General features: G+C 46.2%; 1 protein-coding gene across 5 annotated transcripts; it reads left to right on the top strand.

The window, feature by feature from the left end:
- Nucleotides 1–25557, top strand: GMEB2 (glucocorticoid modulatory element binding protein 2). Of its 5 annotated transcripts, none has more exons than XM_019548330.1 (10): nt 137–221; nt 2723–2839; nt 9701–9798; nt 11912–12039; nt 13529–13632; nt 17083–17240; nt 20017–20088; nt 21955–22116; nt 23160–23282; nt 23552–25557. In XM_019548330.1, the coding sequence occupies exons 4-10, from the start codon at nt 11917–11919 to the stop codon at nt 24199–24201; spliced, it is 1392 nt and encodes a 463-aa protein (XP_019403875.1). In that variant the 5' UTR covers nt 137–221; nt 2723–2839; nt 9701–9798; nt 11912–11916; the 3' UTR covers nt 24202–25557. The 5 variants fall into 5 exon arrangements, with proteins under 5 accessions (XP_019403871.1, XP_019403872.1, XP_019403873.1 ...); XM_019548331.1 differs by having other exon boundaries at nt 11917–12039; XM_019548326.1 differs by lacking the exon at nt 2723–2839 and having other exon boundaries at nt 1–221.

Raw genomic sequence — 25557 nt, forward strand, 5'->3', positions numbered from 1 at the left:
TCACTTCTGTTTTTTCTTTCCCAATAGGAAGCCAAGTCCCAGAAAGGTGTCTTCAGGCGACTGCTGACCACCGTGGTCCCCTCCTCCACCATGGCTACCCCTGATGTGAGTGTTCACATGGAGGAGGTGGTCGTGGTAACGACTCCTGACAACATGGTCGATGGCACTGGTGTGGAAGAAGTGAAAACTGTGCTAGTGACGACAAATCTATCTCAGCACGGGTAAGAAGTTGTCACCATATGTGTTTAAAAAGAACATGGGCGTAGCAGTTGCATCCCAGCAAAATACAGGGCTTGGTGTGAAAATGAGCAATTGCCCATCATCTTGCCTAGCTTGTTTCTGGTATGTTTCTTTGACAAAGCTGGACAAATTTAGTTGGGTACCGTGCAGGTCAGATAGTTAGATTAGTAACCCCTGTGTCGCCTTTCTGGTGGATTATTGCCCAGAATATGCAGCTGGAAAAGCAGTTTGCCAACAGATGTTAAACTTTGGAGCACCCAACTTGGGTTAAAACTGGGCTTTAGCTGATGGTCCTGTCAATAATGCAGTTTCTGCAGTGTCAAAGGAACTGGATGAAAATGGTAGACCTATGATGCTGCTAAAACTTGGCGTCACCTTGTCTAACAGATTGTTTCCAACCCTGTTAAACCCAAATAGGATTTAATCACGGTCTGCTGCTGTCCTGAACTTTGGCAGGCCTGTAGTTGTTTTAGGAACAGATTTAAATAAGAAGAATGCTATAAATATGTTTGTGCTGCGAGGTCGGACCACATTTTTAAGTGGGAGGATCAAGGATCAGGTGCGTTTTCTGATATTGTAGCATTTGGAGTGAAAGCAAAACTAGGCCCCGGCTTGAGTTACAGGATCAGATTTTCAATCTGGTTTGGCCTTATCCATACATGCTGGCCCAAACCAAATGATAGCCCAGGTCAGTTAGAACTAAGTTTCTTTACCATAGGTAGAGTAATTTGGTTTTGTGCCATGAATGGGGATCCTAGCAGCCTTTTTACAATGTCTGTGGTTGGGAGAGGATGATGTATTCATGTCCTTGTGGTCAGGAAAACTTTCTTAGTAACATGAATGCAGCAATTGCCAGAATGTCTTAAAACCATAGCATGGTCAATGCTTGAAGGAAAAGGATTTCACTTCTCCTCCATTTGAATGGGTGGACCGGCAGCTTTAAGGACAAAAAGTCACTGCTTTATGTTGGTGAGAGGAAATGGAAGAAAAGGGCATAGGACCTGCCTTACTGTTAATTCTATAAGGAGAACCTTTTGCTGTCCCCTAGCAAGACTCAAACTTGCCAGAGTTTTGCTGATGTCTAGCTGGTGTCACTGTCTTTTCTCATCCTAGGAACAGTGCACGAGGGGCCCCAGCAGGCTTTCTTCTCTGGGAGCATTTACGCTTGCTTGCCACAATGCACAAAGTAGTGGGCTGAAGGAAAGAGATGGGCTTCTCATGAGCAGCAGTTAGCTGGCCATTGATCCCTCGACTGTGGAAGTATGAACTCACTGCTGAGACTTTTGCCCTTCTACTGCTGCCTTATTAATTTTACAACTGTTTATTTTAGACAGCAATGACACATTGGATTAGCTCTTAGAGGAAAGAGAGGCTCTCTTGTTGTTAAGGTCTGATTTCAGATCCTACCTGTGCCCCAGACTTTGTGTAAACTTTGGATGAGTCACTTAACTGCTGCCTTTTAGCTTTCTGCCCATAACCTAGGAATGAAAGCATTTCCTACCATACTGAGATTTTGTAGATATAAATTTCATAGATCTTACAAGATGCCAGGGCCTGTATAAAAGTATAAAACTAGTTTCCATGTTAATGCAAGAATCTGTATAACATGTGCAGACACCTACAGGTGTATTGAGTCATACATCTTTTACAGTACTCTTGCTTTTAGCCTTTTCTAGGTCAGCAACCCCTTAAAATGCAATACAGTAGTTTTGGCAACTAACTGAAACAGCTGATGGTTGGGGGGGATTAAAAACTAGGTAGCTTAAGATGATCCCACAGTAATCTAATGTTAAGCAATTGAGAAATGAACTTAAAAATGTTGTAGCAGTTGCAAAGGATTTGTGCTGCAGTCCTCCAAGTGTTATGTATCAACACAACCTGCTATTGAAACACTCAGCTTTGTTGCTCAAAACCTGCATTAACCAAGCCTGTGGGTCACTGTGCATTTGGGTATATTTGTTTCAGTTAATTCTCTGTATAGCTACCCACACAAACAGTATATTTATAATGAAGTGAAGAATATGTTTAGACCTGTGATCCTCAACCAGGGTGTCTTGGTGCCACGAGATCCTTTCAGGGTGCTGTGGGGTACCACACAGTGTTAGCACTGTTAGGTGTACAAAGGCTATTCACCATATGAAAACTCTGGGTTTATCTGGGACTCCATAGTGTTAAAAATATTCTGAGCATTGTGGTCTTTTTGAGGTCTTTGCAACAAAGAATTACTTTGTTATTTTTCTCCAGTAAAAAACGAGTGAAAACGAAGAGCTGGCATTTTCCAAGGGAAGCCTTGAGTCTATTGAGGGATGCCTCAAGTCTAAAAAAAAAATTGAGAACCCTGGTTTAAATGCTGAAGTTTTCCATGTATCAGTATTTCACTTAGAATAGATTGCCCACCCCTGAACTAACTGGGTTAGCTTTTAGACTCTGCTTCCACATTCCTTTGCATGTTCCATGTTTCCTTTGACTTCATTTCTCCTAGGGGGAACTGGCAAAGCAGTTTCCATGCCAGCTTACAATGGAACTCCTCAGATGCAGAGCACACAGTGTACTGCTGCTCTGCGCGTATGGTAGGGGAATGACCATCTTCTGGCTTGAGGTGAGGTCTTCTAAACTAATTCAGTGGGGAAGCTTATGTTGCAAATCTCTGCAAAGTAACATTGCAAAAGTAGAATCAAGGGGTTCCAGGTAGATTCTCAGCGGTGCTAAATCACGCATGCATATTTTAAACATAAATAAATTTTTTTTCTTTCTGTTTTTCATTCCTACAAGCATTCCTTGATCACAAAGTGAAGCTGGGTTCTTCTTGCTCACACATCCTTGCCCTCAACAGCACCTCAGAGACACCTGAGCCATCTCTCTGTCTTCAAATCATGCAGTCACTAACACCTCTAACTTTGTCTTTGGTGCAGCTCTACAGCTGTTATTGACTGGAGCTCAGTGGGTAATTCTGATGGAAACATGCAATGTAGAGCGAGCTGTGGATTCTGCTGTCTTCACTGTGTTGTCTTCACACCGCTAACAGGAGTGAAAAGCCATTCACCCTTTTTGGATGCTAAGCAGAGATTTTGGTCACATAGGGGGAATTTTTCTTAACTGAAAAAGAACCATTTTTATATGATGACTTTTCAGCATAGAAGTGCACGTTAAGATGAACTTCAGTCTGTGTGGGAGTGAAAGTAGGTGACTAAATCGATTCTTTATTCACTAAGCCATGTGCTCCTCATGAGGAAAGGGACCCACTGCTGTAGTATGTGCTATAGTAAAATCTTTTGTTTGCAGTGTTTGTATTTACAGTCCAGAATTTTAGTAGCACTCTGCAGGATCCTTCTTGCCATCACATCAAGCAGTGCCAAGGGAATTGCTAATAGGCCCTTAACAATAAAAATGACAGATGTGTCACTGAAAATACCACTGGGATATAGAACGGAGCTTTGCTTTTCAAAAAACTAACAGCAGCAAACTTGGAAAGATTCTCAAATGTTGTTTTCCCCAATGTTTGAAATCCATATTTTAAAAAAATTGATACTTTCAATACAGTACTGCCTGGTCTGGTTTGGGTTCTTATTGTTCTCTGTACAGATTGACTAGCTCCATGTTCACAAAATGAAAATAGCTGGTTTACACACACAAACCACAAGCACTAAAGGACTGTTTGGTTTAATTTTCCTTGGCATTTCTATGGCTTGTTCAGGGAGCATCTTGTGTTTCCAGAACTTCTTGGGGTTTCAGCCTGTAAGAAATCCAAGGTTGTATTTACAGCTGTTTCACCAAGGTGATTCTTTATTTGAAATGATCAGAGAAGCCTGCTGGTATTTGCTTGTCCTCCTTCACAGAGGAGCATGTGTGTGCTGTTTGGACCAATCCATTCCACTCTATGTTCTCCCTCCAGCTTTGGGGCAGTGCATCAGGTTACAACGCCCATGTTATAAAAGGGTCAGCAGGGTAATGTTGTTCCTATTATTCTACCAGAACCAGCATTCAAGGTCCTTGTTATGGAACAGATTTGCCGCTGGCAGGAGCATAGCTGTTTCTCTGGCTTCCAGTTCATCCTGCTCAGTCGGGAAGATACTTCTTTTTCTTCGTCACCAATCCAGTGAGGGTGAGGAAAGGTGGATACGAGGTGTCAGCCTTACTAAAGGCAGCAGACATGCCTAATAGGTGTAAATTGGCTTTCTTCTTCTGACATCTCTTGGGTCTCTGTTCATTTTTTTTTTTTTCCAGAGCTCTTTTCTTTTTCCTTCCAACCTAATGGATGGCACTTGCAAGCAGTGGGGTCAGTTCTTTTCCAGCTGCTTTCTTTGACAGCTCAGTGTCATTTCTGCATTAACATCCCTGATCTCTCAGGCAGCATAGCAGTCACACATGAACCTGGGAAGCTGCCGTGTAAGAAGGTCTCTCTGAGTGCTAAATACTTCTTGTTTCTAATGTGAATGCTGGCCAGGTGCCTCAGAGATCCACTTGCAGCAGTGTAACATGCTTTTGGGCGCCTGAGTGTTTCGATTTGTTTGGTGTAAGGGTGGTGTTTTTTGTCCTCCTTCTTCCAAGCCTGTTCCAAATGCAGGATTATTTTCTTTACTGTTTTTAAAAAAAAATCTTTTCTGGTTCACATCTCAAAAACCAGTATCAGGTAATTCTAGAAAGTGGGTGAGAGATGCTAAAATTTCTTCAGCCACAGTCCCAAGCAGGGATCAGTTCTTCTGGGCTTTAGGGTACATGCGATGAAGAGAGTCTGTTGTTTTAATGAGACACACAAAGGCCTGTGTGCTGTCTGCCTAGCACTGCTGGACCTGCTGGATTTTGGGGCACCTGGATTAAAGCTGAAGGATAAGGGCTGCAGCCATTGCAGAGGGACGATAACCTGCCCCAGGGACTCATTTTTAGATCTGGAAGGCTGCCACTGCAGGGGCTCCCTTTCCATTCTTGGGAGATGCCGTCGTTCTTTTGGCTTCTGCTTCATCCAGTCTCATTTTCCATCCCCGGCTGGAATGGGAGATGGGAGCGGCTGAGGAACATGAGCTCGGAGCGTCCTGCTTTCACAGCCTTGCCTACAAAATAGTCTCTGAAATTGGCTCCTGTCCTACGTGGCATATTAAAAATAAAGATACCCACTAATGGTCATCTTGAAACAAACAGGATTCTGGATGGAGACATTTTTCTAATGCTCTCTTGGGTTTATCGTTGCTCTGTGAACCCAGCCAGAACCTGGAGCATATGAACGTATTAATTGTTCACGTCTAAAGGCCTGGTTAGTAAATGCAGGGGACAGTGCACATTGACAGGGCCCAGCAATTCACATGTTCCATTTCTCAGCACGTGAGAGCAGGCGCGGGGTGGAAGCTGGTACTGCAGCTTACATTTTACAGCAGCTCAGACTGCAGTTAGCAACAGCTTGCATCTCTGAACCATGGCCACTGGCCTACACATTTAATTAGAGATGCTTCTGTGCCTTTTATTTGTGGTGGAGACTGCGCTCTGCTTCCCATGCTAGGTAAAACCATTGAGAAGGAGGACATGAGCCCAGCACTCCACGGACACTTAATTTTCTTTTTCTCCCCCATCATCTGGTTTATGGATCCTCCTGGGGAGAAACTTGAGAGGGATCCTGTCTGACGACACGTGAGCAGCATTGCCTCCCACGACTTTGTCATGGCAACCAGCTAGTTCAGAGATTTGTATGGAGGGACACACTGCCGTGGCTGGAAAGATGTGTCTGCATGCTCTCCCTCCCCACCCACCCATTTCTACCAGCCTGCAGAGTCTGTCTGCATCTGCTCAGGAAAGCCAGCTGCAGGGGAAGCGGGGGGAAACAGAGTACTGTGTGAGAGATGCTGTACTCCTTCGAATGCCTTTTTTTCACCTAATTAAACCTCTGTAGGACACGCAGACTTTTACCAGAGCTTTGGCAGTGCCTTGCATTTGTTTCTCAAAGAATTTTCCAAGTTAGGAGTTTGGGCAGGACTAGTTTTTCCTGCTCAAAACCAGCACTAAAATTAATAGGAGGTGAAGTGAGCAAAGCAGATGGGTCTCGCACCGGATACCCTCCTGTACAAAGACTGGTGGAAGCTCTGACATTGGTGGAGTTACTCCTGATTCACAGCAGTGAGAACAAAATCAGAATCAGGCCCATGACATGCCGGTGCTCTGCATTCAGGAGAAGGCTTCTCTCTCTCTCTCTCTGCCTCTGTCTCTCTAGGCAGCTCGACAGGATGGGTCTATCTGAAATGGCATGAATGGATGAATTTACCAGATTGATAGGGAAGGAATCATGTGGCAGGCTGGTGAAGCATCAAGTTAAAGTTCTTCCTTCTTCTACTTGTGTTAGATCCTTGCTGTTTAAATGTCTGTCCCCATGTGCCTCAACTCAGCATCGTAGATTTGCAGGCTGCCGTATGCCCAGCAAGTCCACAGGAAAGTGTAGCAACGTAGCTTGGGAGGAAAATGCTTACAGAGGTGGGGGTGGGAACATGGCTTACAAGCCTGGGTTTTGCAGGTGTTATAGCTAAGCAAGTTGGCCTGGTTGCATTTATGATCCAGAACACAGGGGGTTGCAAACCACTCGAGGTTCCACTTTAGAAACACATTGATACCATCTCCCTCCTTTTATTTCCGTGCTCACTAGCCTACTTCATTTCCAGCATTCTTTGGCTTGTTGAACTGTAGCAGTAAATTGTCAGGGTTGGCTTTTTCATGGGCTTTCCTTCAGCTGTGCCAAGAGTGACCTTGCTTCTTCAAGGCAGAAACACTACGGAAGAGTTAGGTTTTTTATTTTTCTCACTTGCCTCGTGCTTCTCACACAAGGTCCCTTATCTCTGTACTGCAGAAGCACTTTGCTTGGTGGGTGGAAGAGAGAGCAATGTCTCAAGGCTGCAGTTCCACCCTGCAACCATCTCATCTACTGAGAAGTCAGAAGGGAAAAACCGGTTGCTCCTGAACTTGCTTTGTCTGTGTAGCTCTGCTTTGTGGAATCTGCGGGCAGCCAGTGAAACACAAGACTGCTCATTTTAATATACCGCCTGGTCCTCGAGCAGGCCAGACTCTCTATTTACATTCTCCATCGACTCTTGTTCAGGGCACAGGGTTCGTATAGAGCAGAAGTACTGGAATGCCAGGAAAACCATCATTTTCCCACTGTAGGACTCCAGAGTGGTGTAGGGAGTTTGCTGCAGTAATTAGACTGGGTCTCTGCCAGGAAAATGCAAATGCACATCCACAAGAGGCAGCCGTGCACACTAATATCCAGAGCCAGTGAGATTGCACAGATGTAGTCCACTGAGAAGCCAGCATGGAGAGATGGTGTAGAGCGACATGTAGATCATTGATACTATGCGTTAACTGAGCTTGCGGCAACATCGTCTGTGTGAAATGAAGAAATATTTACAGTCCAAAACAGCCTAAGCATGTGTCATATTTATGTATATTCTTAAAAACAATGCTCCTTTGAATAGTCTACTTTTGATGTACTCTGCTATTGCAGGCCAGGGACTAGAGAGAGGGTATAGAAGCCATGCAGAGCCGTTTGTCTGTCTTTCCATTAGCAATTGCCACAAGCTAGGCTTTCTTCCTATTGTAAGGCAGGAAAGAGACGAGTTCTTGATACATTTCTTTAATTAGCTGTTTGCCTCTGCCTGCAGTATCTTTTAGTATACAGACACAGTTTGTAAGACAGCAGGCAGTTGGAGCTCTTAGGGTACATGGGAATGCTGTAAAATGCACATCTCCGTTTATGGGTTTGCTTGGTTTTTGTTTTTGTTTTTTTAGCAGATCTTTAGTAGAGCAGTCTCAATGGCAGAAAGACGGGAGAAATTGGTACCCAGTAGTGGTAAATGGGATAGCAGTCTCTGCTTTAATTTCTTCTTCAAGTGATTGGGCATGGGAAGAGGAACAGCCAGAAGTAAGCTGTTCTCCCTTCAAATATCACTGTGCCTCTTAAGGGAATTTCTCTGCTTCAGCCCTCTGCATAACTGTTCTGAAATCAGGGGTGTCAAGTGTGTTTTCCTTGTTCTCTTTAAATCAGAACCTCTAAGTATTCACTTTCCAATATGAGTGTGCACCCACTTTGCCCTCCTTGCAACCAAGCACTGTACTGGGGGGTAACCTAAAGCTTTAGAGCTGTGGCAGACATCTCTTAAGCCAGAGGTAAATATGAAAGATGTGGCAGGAAGAGAGGTAGTGAACTCCAGGAAAGCCAGCATCCCCTTTTACCTCTACCAGCGGTTGGGAAGTTGTAGGCTGGGTGAGATTTCTACCACAGGGCTGTCACTAGCCCCTGCTGGGAGGTTCGGTCTGCATATTGGCTTATGCCTAATAGGAGAAATGGAAGCTATAACTTCCACTAGCTGTAGGAGAGAAGATCTCTCCGCCAGAGCCTTCCCGTGGTCCCAGCGTAGGTTGGTTTTGGCTCCTTTCTCCAGGCCTCCTTTTCTTCAAGTGCTTCTGTCCCACGCAAACCATCGCCCTGCAACTGTTGGTGTCCTGCTGCCTGCAGCTTACTAGATAAAAGCAGTGAAGTTGAGTTTTTTTTGTTTCTCTGTACTTCTGGGGTTTGACAAAAGCTGAGTGGCAGCAGGCCCTGGAGCTGTCTGCAGACAAGGAAGGCAGGCTGTCAGTTTGTCCCTGGTTTACATTTGCCAAGTTACCTTAACAATCATAAAGGCTGAACACAATTTAAATAAATCTTAAAGTCTTTATCCATTCAGGTTTACATCCCCTGTGCTGGTTAGGTGCACAGATTATTCAGGTCCTTACTTGGTCTGCCAGTGTGGTCAGGGTCAAACTATATTCTAGCCTAGCTAAGAATCCTCCTAACCTAGATGCCCCCTGGCATAAAAGTCAGTAAAGCAGGAGGTATAACATGATTTGATTTCATTCATCTGCTAGTATAACCCCAGCAACCAACTTTTAAAACACATGCACACCCTTAAAAGTCTCATGGCATCTCAGGGTGGCACGGCAGTCTGGTTGAGAATCACTGTTCTAAGGAAGTACTGCACTGGTTATGCTGCCCTCCCAGTTCCTATTTCTGAGTACCGTAGAACCATAAAGGAGACCTGTTGGGTCATCCCCACCCAAAAGAAGATCAATTGTTTTCCCACTGATTTTCCTTGGGATTCTTTTTTGAAGAAACTGCAAGTGTCTGGGAGAAACTTCAGAACAGCAGTTTGCTCTAGATTTCTATTGTACTAACAGAAGACTAATTCTTTACTTGGGAAGGGAAATAGTCAGGTATGAGCATGGCAGGGAGTTGCAGCCCTAGCCTGCAAGTTTTAAAACTAAATAAGGAAATGAAAGTTCAGCTCCTGCCAATGAGTCCTGGTTAAAGAAAGGTTTTCCTGTCTAGGAATTACTGGGATGCCCTTGGCTTACAGGGAAGTGTGTTGTTAATGACCTTTGAGGTGGGGTTCACTCCACCGATCACAAATCGGTGTGCTTAATTTTGTGCATTTGGCTCTCTTACCAGTGGTGACCTAAATGAAGACACCCTGGAGTCGGAAAATGCAGCTGCTGCAGCTGCAGCTGCCTTCACAGCATCTGCACACCTGAAAGAAGCCGTCTTAGGTAGGTTCAGTGTACTGCGTTGACCTTTACTGCTGACTGCCTTGCATCTGACTTGGCAGCTTCAGCAGGTCTGCTGCTTGAGGCACAGAGTGCTACATCTCTACGTGGCACAGCTGCCTGGGAGCATGTGCCAGTGACAGCAAGAGCTCAGCAACTTCCTTGCAGAGCAGATGAACTGATGTCCTCTAGAGCAGATCCTGTTTTCACTTCTTCCCTGTAGGTATCACTAGTGCTTATATATTCTCAACTGAAACACGACTGAGGTCAAACAGTCGTGCCCCTTAATTGCAAATGGGGCTCCTGGGAGTTGTTATGCTTGAGATGCAATTAACCAATTAACATTCAGAAAAATAATGGTGCTGCAGAACAGGAAACCAGCCACAAAAATATTCCACAAAATATGTGCAGTATTTTTGTGGCTGGTTTCCACTGAAACTTAAATGGAACGCGTGACCGAGTGCAGTCCATACAGTCTGATGCAGTTGCATGGCAGGGCTTGGTTGGCAGCTTCTCCATATCAGCAGGCTGAACAAGCCTGTACCCTGCTGTTTGCATGGTGCCAGTTGAGTGGAACTTATCAGCTGCATCAGGGTACTAGGTTATGGAGAGCTTCCTGTGACTTGGCTTGTTGACTGCCCTGCTCCACAGCTCCCAAGGACCTGCAGAGAAAGGCACTTGACACATCCTAGCCACAGGAACCCTGGGATTGGGTTGGAACGCAGGATTATATGTGGTTTTCTAACATCCCTGACACAAAGGATCCCAGGAATGGGGAATCTTTTTTGGATCCTAGGGCCTTTTTCTGACATCCTGGTGCATGGGGCCCTGGGACTGGCCCCTGTGTGGTCTTGGGGCTGGGATCCATAATCAGCTGATTATCAGTGCCAGCTCCAGGCTGCATTTGTTCATTCCAGGCTGTGGGTAATTTCAACTTCCTGGTGTAGGGGTAGCCTGGGATCCTCCTGCACTGGCAAGTAGTGATGAAACAATTGGGATCAGATCTCTGATCCCAAAATCCCACGTTCTGCCATGCATGTGCAACGTGGCTGGATGTACAGTTGTTGGGATGGGGGATCAGACCCCATCTTGCCATTACATGAATGTGTGCCAGAGGCTGGAGAGACACTAAGGCAGGAGAGAAGGTGAATAAGGAGAGTAGGGATGTGCATTTCCTGGAATGCTGCTGCCCTCTCCTGGTTTAGATGGGGATTGTTTGACTTCAGTCATTCAATCTACCTTCACATTTGTCCATAGTTCAGCCATGGAGTCAGACTCTCTGTGGTTTGTTTGTCTATGTCACAGAATTACAGATTCCAGATACAAGAATAAGGTGAATTTATGGATTAAGATTGTAGTGATGTCACCCTACTGGGGTGCACTGGCCTCAGGGGGATAAAACCACCTGTTCTGGACAGCCTCCCTATGCCTTGCCAGCCCCTTCAGTAAATGGATGAACTTGTTCTGATATATAAAAATTGTGATTCTCAAACCCTTCCCGGTCACTGTAATCAAGTATGGGAGCTTGCGCTTGGACACTGGGGCTTTTCTGTCTTGTAGCTCTCATTTTAGTGGCATGGCTCAAATGTGGGTGGGAAATTTTAACCAACCTGAGCTGAAAATAGGTTTGGATGTGTTTAGATTTGTAAAAGACAGAGGGTGGGTTAGCTGCTTAAGTCCTTTCTTGAAACCAGTGGAAGAACTGCCTGCCATGAAGAGACACTCGCACCATAAAGAAGTGTGTGAATATATAATCAGCCTAAAACATTTCCTTCTGCAGTTCCTGTAAAGAACCAAACTTTCAGTCATGGCCACTGTATTTGCAGGGTTTTGTTTTGGGGTTTTTTGCGCCTTTAGCTGCCTGGACTTGCAAAACAGGCATGTTCTCATTATGGTTGAGCAGGTTGATCCTTTGGGTTCTTAGTGCTAGAGACTGGCTGAAAACTTGGTGCAGGTGCCCAGATTTGTTGCCTGCCTTTTCTTCTTGCTTCTGGGCACTAAAACACCACTGCAAGGCATCTTTAACTCTTGATGTTAATTGCTGATTGTAACTCGTTTTTCCTTTTGGCCCTTCCCCTCCTCTCTCTCCCTCCCCACCCTCATTCCCTGTGAGAAGTGAAGATGGCTGAAGAGGAAGACAGCTTGGAAGCAGAGATTGTTTATCCCATCACCTGTGGAGACAGTAAAGCCAACCTGATATGGAGGAAGTTTGTGTGCCCCGGTATCAATGTGAAGTGTGTGCAGGTGAGGACGTCCATAAGAAAGGGCAGGATTCACGTTCATCAGGCACCCTCCTTACTTAGGAAGGAGAAAAATTTGCATGGAATCCAGAATTCCAGTTTTCTTTCTGTGGGCATTACTCTACTTGTCTGTTAAGCCCTCTCCAGATGTGTTCATGATACGGTGCTAGGGGGGAGGAGGATTGAAAACTATTTCCGGCACCATTGCTATCTTGCTCTCCACAGCTGTGGTTCATAGAGGAGCTGAACAGCTCTGGTTGGACTTTCAACTTCTGCTGGTCTGCTGTGGAGTCATTCTCTAAAACCTGGACTCTGGTTACCTGTTCAGTTTGGAAGGTGTTGTAAACACAATAGAAAGCAGTGTTTCCTTTTGGGTTGTACTGCAGGAGAGCCTTGTAGAGGATGCCTCCTTCCCCTACAAGAGGTGGAGTCTTTGCATGTCTCCTCTCCAAAGCAAAGAGCAAAAACTAAGGTAGATCAGTTCCTCCTGTTCCCTGAAACCCACCTTCTCTTTGCATGTGGCCCCTATGCCTGTTAGAGTACGGTGGTTCCTAACGCACACCAGTTAGGAGATCAGATTAACACAGCCTCCTGTCACCCCACAGAAAGATGGGACCCAGCTCTGGGAAGCCCCAGCAGAAATTGCCATCAGAGTTTTAATAAAAGATGACAACAGAACTTGGGAGGGATGATTATGAGGTGCAAGGCTTTGTAGCTCCAGGTGACTAGTTCAGAGTCACTCTGGCCAACAGTGAGGGGCAGATCATCAGATGGCTATTGCATCATCAGATGGCTATCCCGTGCTAATAGTTTAATAGGTTCTCTGCATGGCATCATAGAAGCCATTTCTGGAGTTGGCACAAGTTACTAGGCTTGCTGGAGAACCATGCAGAGACTGAAAACTGAATAGGCTTTGAGGTTGAACCTTTATCTCCTCTTCCCTCCAAGATAGTTGTGACTCTTTATAGGGATGCCTGTTGGGCAGCATGCTCTGAGGAGGATAGTGGTGGGTGGGACAATGTTTCTCACAGCTAGCCTGTCCAATGGTTAGTTGGAGGAAACACAAGCTGAATTAAAGCTGGGGCAGCAGGAGCACGTGGTGGGGGGCAGTGTGTTGTGATGCTAACTATACTTTGCCCAAAACGCATCAGGAAGACCTGCCTGATGCAGCCTGGTTCACACAGGGCTAGGCAATGACTCGTAAATAATTTCTGACAAAGGTTTTTGTTAGCATAAAAATAATTTCTTGGTGAGTAATTGTTCACTGAGAATGGGGCTGACCCACAGAGTTCAGTCAGACAGGGAAGTTTGGAACAGGAACTCATCTTAATTTTAAGTCTTCAACTTTGGCCATGAGATCAGTCCTGCTCTGCTGCCAGGTGCCAGGCTAAACACTGTTTCTGCTACCAGGCTTCCTGTCTATCTACCTTCTCGCAGGGAGTGGGTCTTCATTTTCAGGCTGTCACACCCTGTTGTGTTTCTTCCTTTTGCAGTATGACAATCGCCTTATTAGTCCCAAAGAGTTCGTCCACTTGGCAGGCAAGTCCACCCTGAAGGACTGGAAGCGAGCAATCCGGATGAATGGGATCATGCTAAGGTCAGTGCTCTTGCCTGTTTGTATGTGTGCAGGAGCAGCCACAAGCGCTCCTTCATAGGACCAAGCAGCAGAATGCAGGTGCCACAGTACTGAATGGATGTGTGTCATGGAACATTTGTCCCAACCACAGTCTGTCTGTCCAGTGCACCACTTCATATCAAATGTTTCCCCATTGCTGCTAGTGGAAACAGCTCCACTTCCGCTTTCCAGTGCTCCACTTCATATCAAATGTGTCCCCTTCCTCTGGCAGCAGTGTGGAAGGGAGCTACCCTGGGACTGGAGCACAGGCATTGTTTAACAGCCACAGAGCAACAGTACTTACCAGGATAGAAAAGGAACTGGGGAATACTGTCAGTTTGGAAACGGAGGGGCAGTTGGGGAAGATAAAATGGTCACCTCCTGATTTACAGCTTGACTAGAATTGAGATCCCATCTTGCACATCCTGCTGCACGATCTGTAATGGCCACAGGTGGTCAGGCTGTGTTCTTTACATCATCTGTGACAGAGTCCCTGTGCCAGGCATGCTCTTCTATGGCTTTGCTTCATTGCTGATTTAGAGCACAGAATGCACACATTCAATCAGTTTTTCCTACCGTGTGAGATCCGAGCCCATCCATAGATGAGCACACTCTCTGCTGCGATACTTCTGTCCTAAATCAAGTTTTTATACCTAATGCTTATTTGTGCCTTCATCTTTTCTGGACTGGACTACAGGAATTCCCTTCTTCATAGCCTTCTCAAGCAACAGCTCTGGACCTCAGTCTAACTAAAATGTATTCCTTTGCTACTAGCCAGAAGCACAAGAACCTCTCCCCCTCCCTGGTATTGTCTGCGTCTCCATAGCCTTTTCACAGAACAGAGTTATATTCTCCCACTGAGCTCCTGCAGTAACGCAAGCTGCTCTTGTTTTCTTTTTTTAATCCGCTTCTAACACCTTGGCAGATGCTGCACAGTAAGCCTTCGTTTTGGCAGGGCAAGTCTTCTGAGGGATGAAACCTGTGCAAAGAATGCTTGAAGGCGGGCAAAGCAGCCTACTTGGCAGTGGGGCCCAGAAATCCAGAGCATCGGCTCTACTTGGCAGAGGCTGAGAGTGCTCTGGAGGCAGCTTGCCCCAGAAGACCATTCCTTCATCCACCTCTTCTGCTTCCAAACAGAGGTGTGTCCAGGCCTTCGGGTGGAGGGAGGATGTCCCACTTCTTTCTTTGCCTCAAGCACCTGTAGTATTTTCACTTCTAGCTGCTGGCCATTCTTCTCCCTCCGCAAGGAGGACCTGGAGATTTGTTCCATCCAGTAACAGTGCTTGGTCAAAATGAAGTTTGCATCCCTGCTGCTGAAGGGTCCGTGCAGAGGAGGGTTTGACTACCTTTGTGCTCAGCCTGACTGTGCACCTCCTTGTACAAAGCCAGACTCTGCAGAAGAGCTGAAACTGTGTTGCATGTAAGAGCTAGGTAGAAGGCTGAACCCAGCTCACCTGCACACTGGAGCTCTGCAGTGCTTCTCTTCACCATACTGTGCAAGAAGAGCAAGTGCAGAATACAGCCTGTACACATCTAGGCAGAATCTCCAAGGGCTGTTATAATGATGAGTGTTTGTGGGATGTTGTTGGCCAGTCAGGCATGTGGAACACTGCTTCTTAGGGTTGCCATCCAGCATCGTCTTCTTCCTCTAGCCTCTATCACAGGATCACTTCTGGGGAAGAATTGTCTTCTCAGCTTTGCTCTGCATTGGTTCGTCATAGCTGCTTTGTGCACTTCAGACCTTCCAAACACCAAACCTCTTTTCAAGTGACAGTTTCTCTAAGCTCCTGGCTGGAATGTCCGGGGGGGAGGCTCTGCATCGATCCTAATGCCATCATGTGGAAGTACTCATTTTCCCTGGAGCTGTTCAGGTGCAGTGCTTGGACATCTTGGTAGTGATAGCCCTGTTCCAGATGATTGCATGCATGCTTGGCTCTGGCGTACTAGTGCCTCTTGATGGCACTAACTTTACTTCTCACCATGGTAACTGTGTCCAGTTTGACTTTTCTGTATTAAAAAAGCACCAGTATACATATGTGTTCAAAATGCAACCCCAGGTACTGTCATGGTGCTGGTGATATCCAGCATGCACATGCTTTATTAAGCATGGTTCCTGCGTGGCCCTCGAGACATATCCCAATATATGAAAATTTAGCCCATTTGGAGAAAGAGCTATGGTTTCCAGCATGCGTTTTCTTTGATACTCCTAGGTATTTTCAGTGGCCTACTATTTCAAGATTCTTTATGGGTACCTACATCCTGTTTCTTTCAGCCTCAGTTTGATCCACTTAGGTATGTGGAAGAGTATTCTTACATCAGGTAGTTCAGATGTCTTTTCTGTTAGTCTATCAGGTTTGGAGAAGAATTGTTTCACTTCCATGGGGTTAAATAATGAACTCCTGTTCCAAGGGGCTTATTCTCAGTGGGTCTTTATCATGTCTTCTCACTGTTGATATGCATTTCCACAAGCATGCATGTGCGTGCACATAGATCATGGATTCTCTTGGTGTGAACAGAGTTTTTTCACGCACCTAACTAATCATCTACACCTGTTAAAGCTCACATGCATCAAAGCAGTTGAGTGTTTGAAAACTGGGCCCACCACTTTCTTTTCTGGAGAAGAAGTCCCTTCTTGGTCCCAGTACCCTGTTAGACTCTTACTGTGAGACTTTCTGTTTGTTGTACGTTACATGCAAGAATGAGACAAAGTGCCTCCTGTTGGGCAGTATGAGAGCCTCCAAAATGAAATGATTTTTTTATCTCCATCCAGGCTCCTGACTTCCTATGTCCACTTTGCTTTGCTAATTCTTTGGTAATTGCAACAGTAAATAAGGAGGACAGCAGGGTACATGTTTTATTCCTCATCCTCTCTACTGAGTAATCTTTCCTTCTAATGCAGATGTCTGAAGGTTTACCAGAGACACCTTGTTATACAGCTGCCTCTACCTTCCCATTTCTCACAAAGGTCATTCTTTGACCAGCTTCCAAGCCAGAGCACTCTAGCACTCTTCTTGATGACCACTGTTTTTTCTCCCCTTCTCCCTGTCAGCAGATTTTTGACTCAGTAACTTCTTACTTTCATTTATGGTTGTTAGCTTAGTTAATGCTGCCTTTAGGATTAACTAATACAGGAAGATCCATTGCCTCTGCCAGACCTTTGCTGGCTTTGGTAATAGGAGCCTAAGGTTCCTTCTGCAACTTACTTTTCTGCAGGGCAGTCCTGTTTTCTTGCTCTTGCTCCCTGTTCACCATACCACTCAGAATCATCTTAACATTAAGGGAAAGGAACGGCAGGAGGATGATCACAAGGATTGGAAAGACTGTGTGTGTGGATTGTAGTTAAAAGCTTCAGAGTGGCAGCTGCTTTTTGGCGAGCTGCATCAGTTCTATTGGTGCCGGTATATATACCTGTGTTCACTCCTTGTACTGCAGGAGGATCATGGACTCTGGGGAGCTGGATTTCTACCAGCATACCAAGGTCTGTTCGAACACCTGCCGCAGCACTAAGATTGACCTGACTGGAGCCAGGGTGTCCCTGACCAGCCAGACATCAACGGAGTATTTTCCTCTCACTCCTGCCTCTGCAGATGGTATGTTCAGTGCATGTTATAGCCACATAAATGTCATTATTGTTGTCTCTGTTAAGCTTTTTACAAAAAAAAGTTACTGATACTTTCCTCCTGTTTGTTTTTCCCCCTTCCAACACTGGGTTTCACATCAGAGCTAGCCATTGGAGCACAGCATGGCAGAGAAGTAGATGCCTGGCAAGGGTGTCCTTTGGATACTCTGCAAGAATGGCACTTACAAGAGTGGCCCGTCTTTCACCCTGCTTTCCCAAGCACCTAAAAAGTAAAGGCCTCTAGTTAATCTGCTGGAAAACTCTTCCCCACTCGATGTTCCTCCTCTTCTGTGCCAGCCTCTGACCAGGTGCCAGCTGCCTGCCGTGTTTTATCACAGAGATCAGCGCAGTTTCTTTGTTGCAGCTGAGTTCGAAGTCCCTTTTTCTGCGTTCCCTTTTAAAGCCAGGAACCGACTTTCTTCTGAATAATTTAGACGTTTTCGTTTAAGGCTCTCCATCTGAATTATTGATCATTCTTGTCTGATGAAAGATTAAATATAGCCAGGGAATACTACTGGTTTCTATCAGATCTCATGCACATAAGTTGGAAGAAATGGATTTAAAGGATACTGGTTAAGACTTAACCATTAAGTAGCTTAAGCCCTAAATTTCATATGCCTTATAATTACAGGGAATGTTCTGTGGGGATGTTCTTTGATTTCTGAACACCTAAACACCTATATTTTCCATTCCCTTTGCTACCAAGAGCTTCTTTTTTAAAAAAAAAAGGAGCAATGCAAATGAGGTATGCATTGTCAGCTAGCTTTGCACAGAGCACCAAAGACTTGAACCTCATGCTTCAGTCGCTATGTGCAACCTCTGGTTGGTTTTTTTTTATTTTTTTCCCTCGCTCTGTGCTACTTCGTCCCCAGCTTGGGTCTAGACTCCAACCTCTGTGCTGTGGGTGTTCCAGTTAATGTAATTACGGATATTAACATGCACGCAAGGAAGCAGCCGTGCTGATGGAGTCAGGCTGCGTTTGAAACAAATAGGAGGGAAAAAGAAAGGCTGCAGAGGGGAAAGAACAAACTTGTTAAGAGAAGAATTAATTTCAAGCAGCAGAGTTTTACAGACGGCTCTGTTTTCAAGTAAAGTATTCAGCTGTTCCCAAAAGAACGGCTGCTTCTCAGACCCAGATTTTCATTTCTGCACCTCCCGCATGCAGTGTGACTGACACCCTGGCCCCTTCATCTCTGTGGTAACAATACCACAGAGATTTGGACAAGCTGCAGAGATCGCATGAACAGCTGGAGGGAAGTATGATAGGCAAATGTAGGAGTCAGCAAGGATCTCGTAGTGTGGTGAGGTCATGGACAGAGGTTACAGCCTGTCAAGTGCCTTAAAAGCACTATAAAAAGTGAAGAGGCAGATGTGTGATGTTCAAGTGCTACCAATCAATCCAAACCATGTAAAAAATAAAAATAAAAAATGACCCTGGATGAAATGGGAACAACTTTAAAGGACTTCACTATGAAGTGCTTCTTGTTACATTAGTTCTTCTCCCCAAAATGCAACAAGTTGGTCAGTCCACCAGCGTCCCACAGTGCTATGCTTCTCACCCCTCCTGCCACTGTGAGCTGATCTCTCTGTGACTTGCTCCCAGCTCCACTGCCTTCAGTAGTTCTCGGGAAAGTAGCACCATGTGGGACTCCAGCCCCTTTGATCCATCTACACCAGGGAGCAGGACATGCGCTGCCTTGTCACTCAACCCCCAAGGACCCTCCCCTCCATGGGGACACAGGGTGCCTGGCTTCATAGAGCAAGGCAGGTTTCAGGACACATTCAAGGCTTCTGCCCCTCCTTTTGCCTTCCTTGAGTTCACACTTCACGCTGATTTTTAGAAAGCAGTTTGTTTCCAGGCATAGAGCAGGCAGTATTTGAGTGCACGTGAAACGGAGGAGCCCTCCTGAAATGAAACGGATCAGCCTTGCAACAGAAGGAAGCCCCAAATAGATGCTCGGATGTTCCCACTCAGCTGTCCTCAAAAGCCTCCAGGGTATCACGACCAAGAAGCAAGCTTGCAACCCTGCTCACTAGCCCTGTAACTATTCAGTTGCCCAACAGCATGAGCTCCAGCACGTTTGAAGCACTTCAGCTGGGAAGGGACTGTACACTTGTACAGATGTGCTCCAAACTAGGAATGCTTCACTTTAGAGTGAGTTGAAGGGCTTCACATGTATGTCTGTCCATATCCTCAGTAGGGGAAAGAGTGGGTTAGTTGATTGAGTCTCTCTGGGCCTGTCAACACAAAAGTGGAAAATAGGGGTTCTTATTAAGCATTTACTCTTTCTTCTGTGTCCTGTGGATGTGGCAACTTAGTCTGATTTTGTACATCACAATTTCTGTGAAAACGTATTAAAGGTACAAAATAAATCTGCCTGCCCTTTGCTCTGTGTAGTAATAGAGAAAAAATCTGACGTAAAAAAAAGTCACTGTTCCCCAGGAAAATGTCCATTTTCCAGAGCTGCATAAATAACCCCTGTGTTATTGTGCCACTGAGTAAAAGGTAAGCAAAGCCCCCCACTGGCTTTGTGTGACCCTTAGCTCTGCACTTCTATCTCTGTCTTTATTTGACAGAGCTGGAGGAGATAACAAGCTCATACATAATTGAATGCACCCAGTAAAAAAGAAGGCGAGTTGTTGCAGTAACATGGCAAGTGGGTGTATGCTGCAGAGACTGACACTACGTGGAAAGACAAGAGAAGAGCCATGACTTGTTTTCTTTTCCTTTTCACTCTTGATTGCAGTAAATGGATCTCCTGCGACGATCACCATAGAAACGTGCGAGGAAGCCACTGATTGGACCACTACCATTGGAGGTACAGTCCATGGAAACCACCTGATGCAGTGCAGACCATTTCTCTTGTGCCTTCTGCGTGGACAACCTGTATTTGAAATGGGTGTAGGGAGCGGTTAGGAGAGGAACAAAGGTTAAGTAGGAAAACACAATTTCATCCTGGCTCAGTAAAGCAGCACTACATGCTGGTGGTTCATGTATAGCTTTCTTGCCTATATCTCTGATTCAGCGAAGTTAGGGGACATTGTGGAGGTTGGTGTGTGGCATCTGGATTGAGCCAAACACCTCCCTGTCAACAGCTGTGTCAGAGTGCCTGGTCATTCAGGCTGGTGGGGGTCCAAGACAGGCAGACCTGATACTAGCTACATTACTGCCTTGTGCACTACTGGCCACAGGAACTGGCATGTCTTAACCACAGTAATTTGATAGCTCAGGGTGAATCTTTGACCTTGACCCAGTTGCTTGTGGGAGGTAGGAAGGTTTCCTAAGGGAAGCTCTGCCTCTGTCCTTCCTACATATTACTGTGACTTGCTTTGAAGCCTGAGCTGGGAGAGGAGACTAGCATTCTTCTGTGGCTTCATTGCCTTTGTGGCGGGCCAGTAGGGGGCGCACCTACGTTGAGCCGCCCACCTCCCTGCGCCCGCCCACCTTCCAGACTCCGAATGCCTCCCTAGGGGTGCCTTATGCTTGGCCGACCCCTCTCCCGGAGCACACTCGCTAGTCTGGGGGTAACGTTGCCGCCACCACCCCGAGAAGGGACTGTCTCGGCCCTGTGTCCTCGGGGAAACACAGGCCTAATAGTCCGACAGGTACTTGACCCGGTACAGGCACTTGGGGCACTTCCCCAAGTCAGGGGGCAAAAAGTAAAGTCTCCCTTAGTCCGCAGACCTAAGGGGTCTCTTAGGCATTTTAGACCCACCCCTCAATAAGTCTCCCACACCAGTCAAAAAGGAGAACTTTATTGATTACAGGGGGTAGGGTAAACTAGGGTAAAGGGTTGAGCAATTTCTTAGAAATCCTAAAGATCAAACAGTGTGGCTGTGGTAGCCTTTTGATTACGCATCTGTGTTACTGCCAGCTAGATATCTAATCCGATTGAGTAGCTTCCTCACAAGCATCTTCCAGAGTTCTCCCGTTTCCCCGCTGGAGTCTTGGGGTGAGAGAGAGCTAGGTCCAGACGGCAAGGCTTCTCTGTCTCCCCTGCTTGGCTGCTGCTTCACCTCATGGCCGAAGAGAGCGAGCCTCCCCCCCCTCCCCCACAACCTATATAGCCCCTGTGACCTCATTCACCTGGTCCCGTGGAGGTTGGCCCCAGTTGGCTGTCGGCCAACCAATTTGAAATACATCACCTGTTACCGGGCAGATTCCAGCTCCCCAGGTAGAAACCCCCCACCCAGGTGATTGATGCAAGTCACGTAGGCAGAGGGAGCAGGTTCCCCCTCCCTCAGGACTGCAGCCAGCTCAGGTCACCTAAAGAGACAGGCTGAGGTGTGAATCCTCCGTGCTGGCCCATCTAATCACAGAGTCACAGGGCAGAGATTTTGGGGAGAAACAAGGTGGCTTTCTGCCATAGCCTTGTTAGTCCTCTGTGCTGTGGTGGATGGGGGGAGGATAAGCAAAGATGTGTCTTCTCGTGAAGCTCTGCAGTGAAGCACTTTTTCCTACCCTTGCCACTTTCACAGGGTGTTTGTTCCAGGTGTGTTTTGCCCCTGTCCCATTTACCCTGGGTTCTGCCTCTGCCCCCACCAAGGCAAAGTCTAGATGGATCACCATTTTCTAAAAGGAGTTGTAGATACATAACCCACTCATGATGTGTCAGTTAGCAAAACTTCCTACCACCTGTTCCTAGTGCTTTAATGTTCTCCCTTCTTGGTTCCTGCACCCGTAGATGACACATTTGCTTTTTGGCGAGGCCTGAAGGATGCAGGCCTGCTGGAAGAAGTCATCCAAGAGTTTCAGCAGGAGCTTGTGGAGAACATGAAAGGCTTACAGCAGCGAGTCCAGGATCCTCCCTTGCAGCTCAGCGGTAAGACTGTGGTTGCAGGAGCTAGTAAGTGGCATGTTTATGTCTATTATCATTGTTGCATCCACTTTGCTGGCATCCCCTTTTAAGTTTTACACACAGAGTCAGTTCTATGTGGAAATAATTGGTCCCATTGCTATCTGCACCTTAGTGGTGCAAAGCAGCATTGCAGCCAACTTCCTTGGAAACTGCAATCTGATCTGTAGAAAAAAATAAAAGAATGTTTCCAGCAGCTGACAAACCAGTTCCCACCAGTCTTGCCATTTAAATGCATGCTGCTAACAAGAACTGGTTTTTGCAGTTCAATTGCCATGCATGCTGGGTAAGCATGCATATGGTTACTGAATATAGAAGCAGTAATTTAATGTTTACTTCTAGGTACTTTATAAAACACCAGCATTTGGGACCAAATGCCACTGCCAGCTCTTCTGTCGTCCTTAGTCTTTTCAGTTTCTCTCCTGGTGTGCTACCTGGCATGGCTTTTGTTATATGCCTCACTGGGAGAAGACACCTTTTCCTGCCCCGTGATGAGAACTCCTTAGAAGTTATGGGCTTCCTTTTTTTTTCAGAAATTTGTATGGAAAGTCATCTGGATAACAGACATTCTTAACCAGAAAAAGATTTATTAAAAACAAGAGAAAATAGATCTAGATCTGCATTTTTCATAAATTTAAACTATAGAAGACTTTCTTAGCTTATTTTTCCCCTCTGTAACAAAGTCTCTCTCATGTATCTTGTGAACACAGTGTTGTCTTCTGACCACTCTTAGGCAAGCGTTATCCAGAGATCAACCGACTATTTTGTCTGGAGACCTCTTAACAATCTGTATTTGTGGGGAAAGGACTGTCTTTTCCTAATTACCTTTTGGCACATTGCCATCTCCTTCCTGCCTCATCATTTTAAATGTAAATGTTAATGAATTCCGGAGCTGGGACTGCTTGTGTTATCCTGAAAAAGATTTTGGCAATGTTAGTGTTACGTATTTGTGTTTTACCAGGAAGAAGTTCAATCGTGTCTGTAGCGAATGATAGTTTCCTCAAAGCCTTATGTCTGCCTTTCATGTTTTTAAGATGCAGTCTTACTCAACAACATTGTCCAGAACTTTGGCATGCTGGACCTTGTAAAGAAAGTTCTGGCTAGCCACAAATGCCAGATGGACCGCTCAAGAGAACAGTACACACGAGATTTAGCAGGTATGCTCCAAGGGCATTCCAACATCTTAGTTCTGTGATATCTAGTGCTCCCGCACTGCATTTCTGTAGGAGAACATAGATTTCTTCCTAAAGCCAAACAGTGCACTCTAAAGAGGTCTGGAATAGTGCTAAGAGACCGGTTAACCTGTTTTGCTTGTACTCCAGGGGTTGCAAGGATATCAGAACCAGGGCACTGGCCACTGGGAGACTTGTGCTAGGCCACGGCTGGTAGGTGCTCTCTTAACCCTTGTCCCCATCTCTGTTTTCAGCTCTGGAGCAGCAGTGTGACGAGCACCGCAAGCGGGCGAAGGAGCTAAAGCACAAATCACAGCACCTCAACAACGTGCTGATGACTCTGACACCAGTCTCTGTCCCTGCACCTTTGAAACGCCCCCGGCTGACGAGGGCCACGTCGGGGCCAGCTGCCATAACTTCGCAAGTCCTGTCCCAGTCTGCCCAAATCGCTGTTGCCCCAGGAGTGCCAATTTCTCAGCTTGCCAGCCTTCCTCTCAGCAAAGTGGTGTCTGCCCTTCCGACATCTATGCTTGGGAAAAGCACATCTCAGACTTCTGCAGTCGGCTGCCCTGCCTCGCCCCTGTTGGGGGGATACACTGTACTGGCCTCGGCAGGCTCTAGCTTCCCCAACGCTGTGGAGATCCATCCTGACGCTTCCAACCTGACTGTCCTCAGCACAGCCGCCATACAGGATGGCAGCACTGTGGTAAAAGTGGTGAGCCCTTTCCAGTTGCTCACCTTACCGGGACTAGGCACTGCCATACAGAACGTAACACAAATGGCTCCCGGTGGGAGCACAATTGTGACGGTGCCGTCTAGTGCGGTTGAGGGTGCAGCAGCATCGGACGAACACACCACAACAATTGAGGTGACCACAGTGGCAGAAGAATCAGAGCAGAAATGAAAGGGGAACTCACCTGGAGAGACTGTTTCTGTGACATACTCTGGGTGAAGCTGCCTTTTTCTGTCTGTATTGAGAGAAGAAGAAGCAGTGTAAAGAGGGCACAGGGAAATGAGACTTGGAGAACGGCTAATATTGGTAATAACAAGGTGCGATCAGAGGGAGGACCCCCCCACCCAAAAAAAAAAAAAAAAAAGGATGAAAAGGGAAGGATGAGAATTGCGTTGTTCTGGTTTAAGTTAAAAAAGTTCCTCCCCTGCTTTTCAGGAATACGTTATTCCATGCCTCACTCACGAGCATGGGATTGTCTCCAGGCATCCTGGAGCAGAGAGGGTTAGAGGAACAAGGATGGGCAGGGCCACAGCACAGGGCAACGAACAGGAAGTAGCAAAAGGTTAAGGAAATACCGGCTGTTGAGCAGGTGAGTACTAGGTGTAGCTCCAGAAGCTGATGGCTGGCGGCCAAGGTGTATTTCTGGGGTCTGGCATCATTCAATGACTGCCTGAGTCCCAGGGAGCATCTGCTACTGCTCCTTCTAGGAGAGGGCAGGCTGGGAGGTTGGTGTCTGGGCAGAGGGCCAGTACAGGGTGCGCAGCTGAGTTCAGTGGATGGTTACTACTAAGAGGTGCATGGCAGTGAAGTGAAAGCAGCCTTGGACATGGGGAGATCCTCTAATGTACAGCAGTCACAGGGGTGATGCAGGTGACCCTTGTTGTTGGTTTCTGCACATGAGATTGGACTGGGACAGTTTAAAATGCCATATGTCAGTATTGCCTGATGGGAAGCCTCCTCACTGTGATTAAGATGCTGGGTTCCCGCATCTGATCGTAGGGGTGGAGGATGGAGGGTGGCTAAAAGGGTTTGATTCCATCCTGGGATGAGAGAAATCCACAGATGTGAAAAGTCTGTAACCTCTGAGGATTAAGGTCCATGTCCGTTTGCTCCCACAATCTGTACTTTCGGTTTGGGTTTGGTTTTTGTTTTGTTTGCTTTCTCTTAAAGCCAATCTTGCAGCTGTCTGGGTTGCGAAGGGGGTATAGCGAGAAGGTTCAGACTGCTGAACCTGCAGAGATGCTCATTAAACAGCAGCACTAAAAGGTGTTTCAACTTCCTCCATTTCAGCAGGGTGTGAACGCTGAAACCTAAATGTCATCACGTCCACGCTGATTCTCTGCTCAGAAGCATCCAGCCACGAGCCTTACTGATGTGGCTGCATGCTGTTGTCCTTTCCCATTGTGTTGGAAAGATGCTTTGTGGCTGCAAGATTTGAGAGGTGCCATTAGAATATGCAGTTCTTGAATAGTCTTTTGATTATTCAGTTCACTCGAGTCTTGCTACTGTCCTCAATTTAAAAAAAAA

This window comes from Crocodylus porosus, unplaced genomic scaffold (assembly GCF_001723895.1).
Source record: "Crocodylus porosus isolate Cpor-Errol unplaced genomic scaffold, CroPor_comp1, whole genome shotgun sequence".
Taxonomy (NCBI): domain Eukaryota; kingdom Metazoa; phylum Chordata; order Crocodylia; family Crocodylidae; genus Crocodylus; species Crocodylus porosus.

What these genes read in the sequence shown, in the direction of transcription:
- GMEB2 (XM_019548326.1), top strand. Translation starts at nt 91, where the DNA reads ATGGCTACCCCTGATGTGAGTGTTCACATGGAGGAGGTGGTCGTGGTA. An exon ending in ATGAATGGGATCATGCTAAG is followed by an intron (nt 13,633 to 17,082) that starts GTCAGTGCTCTT and finishes CTTGTACTGCAG; the next exon opens with GAGGATCATGGACTCTGGGG. An exon ending in CACTCCTGCCTCTGCAGATG is followed by an intron (nt 17,241 to 20,016) that starts GTATGTTCAGTG and finishes TCTTGATTGCAG; the next exon opens with TAAATGGATCTCCTGCGACG.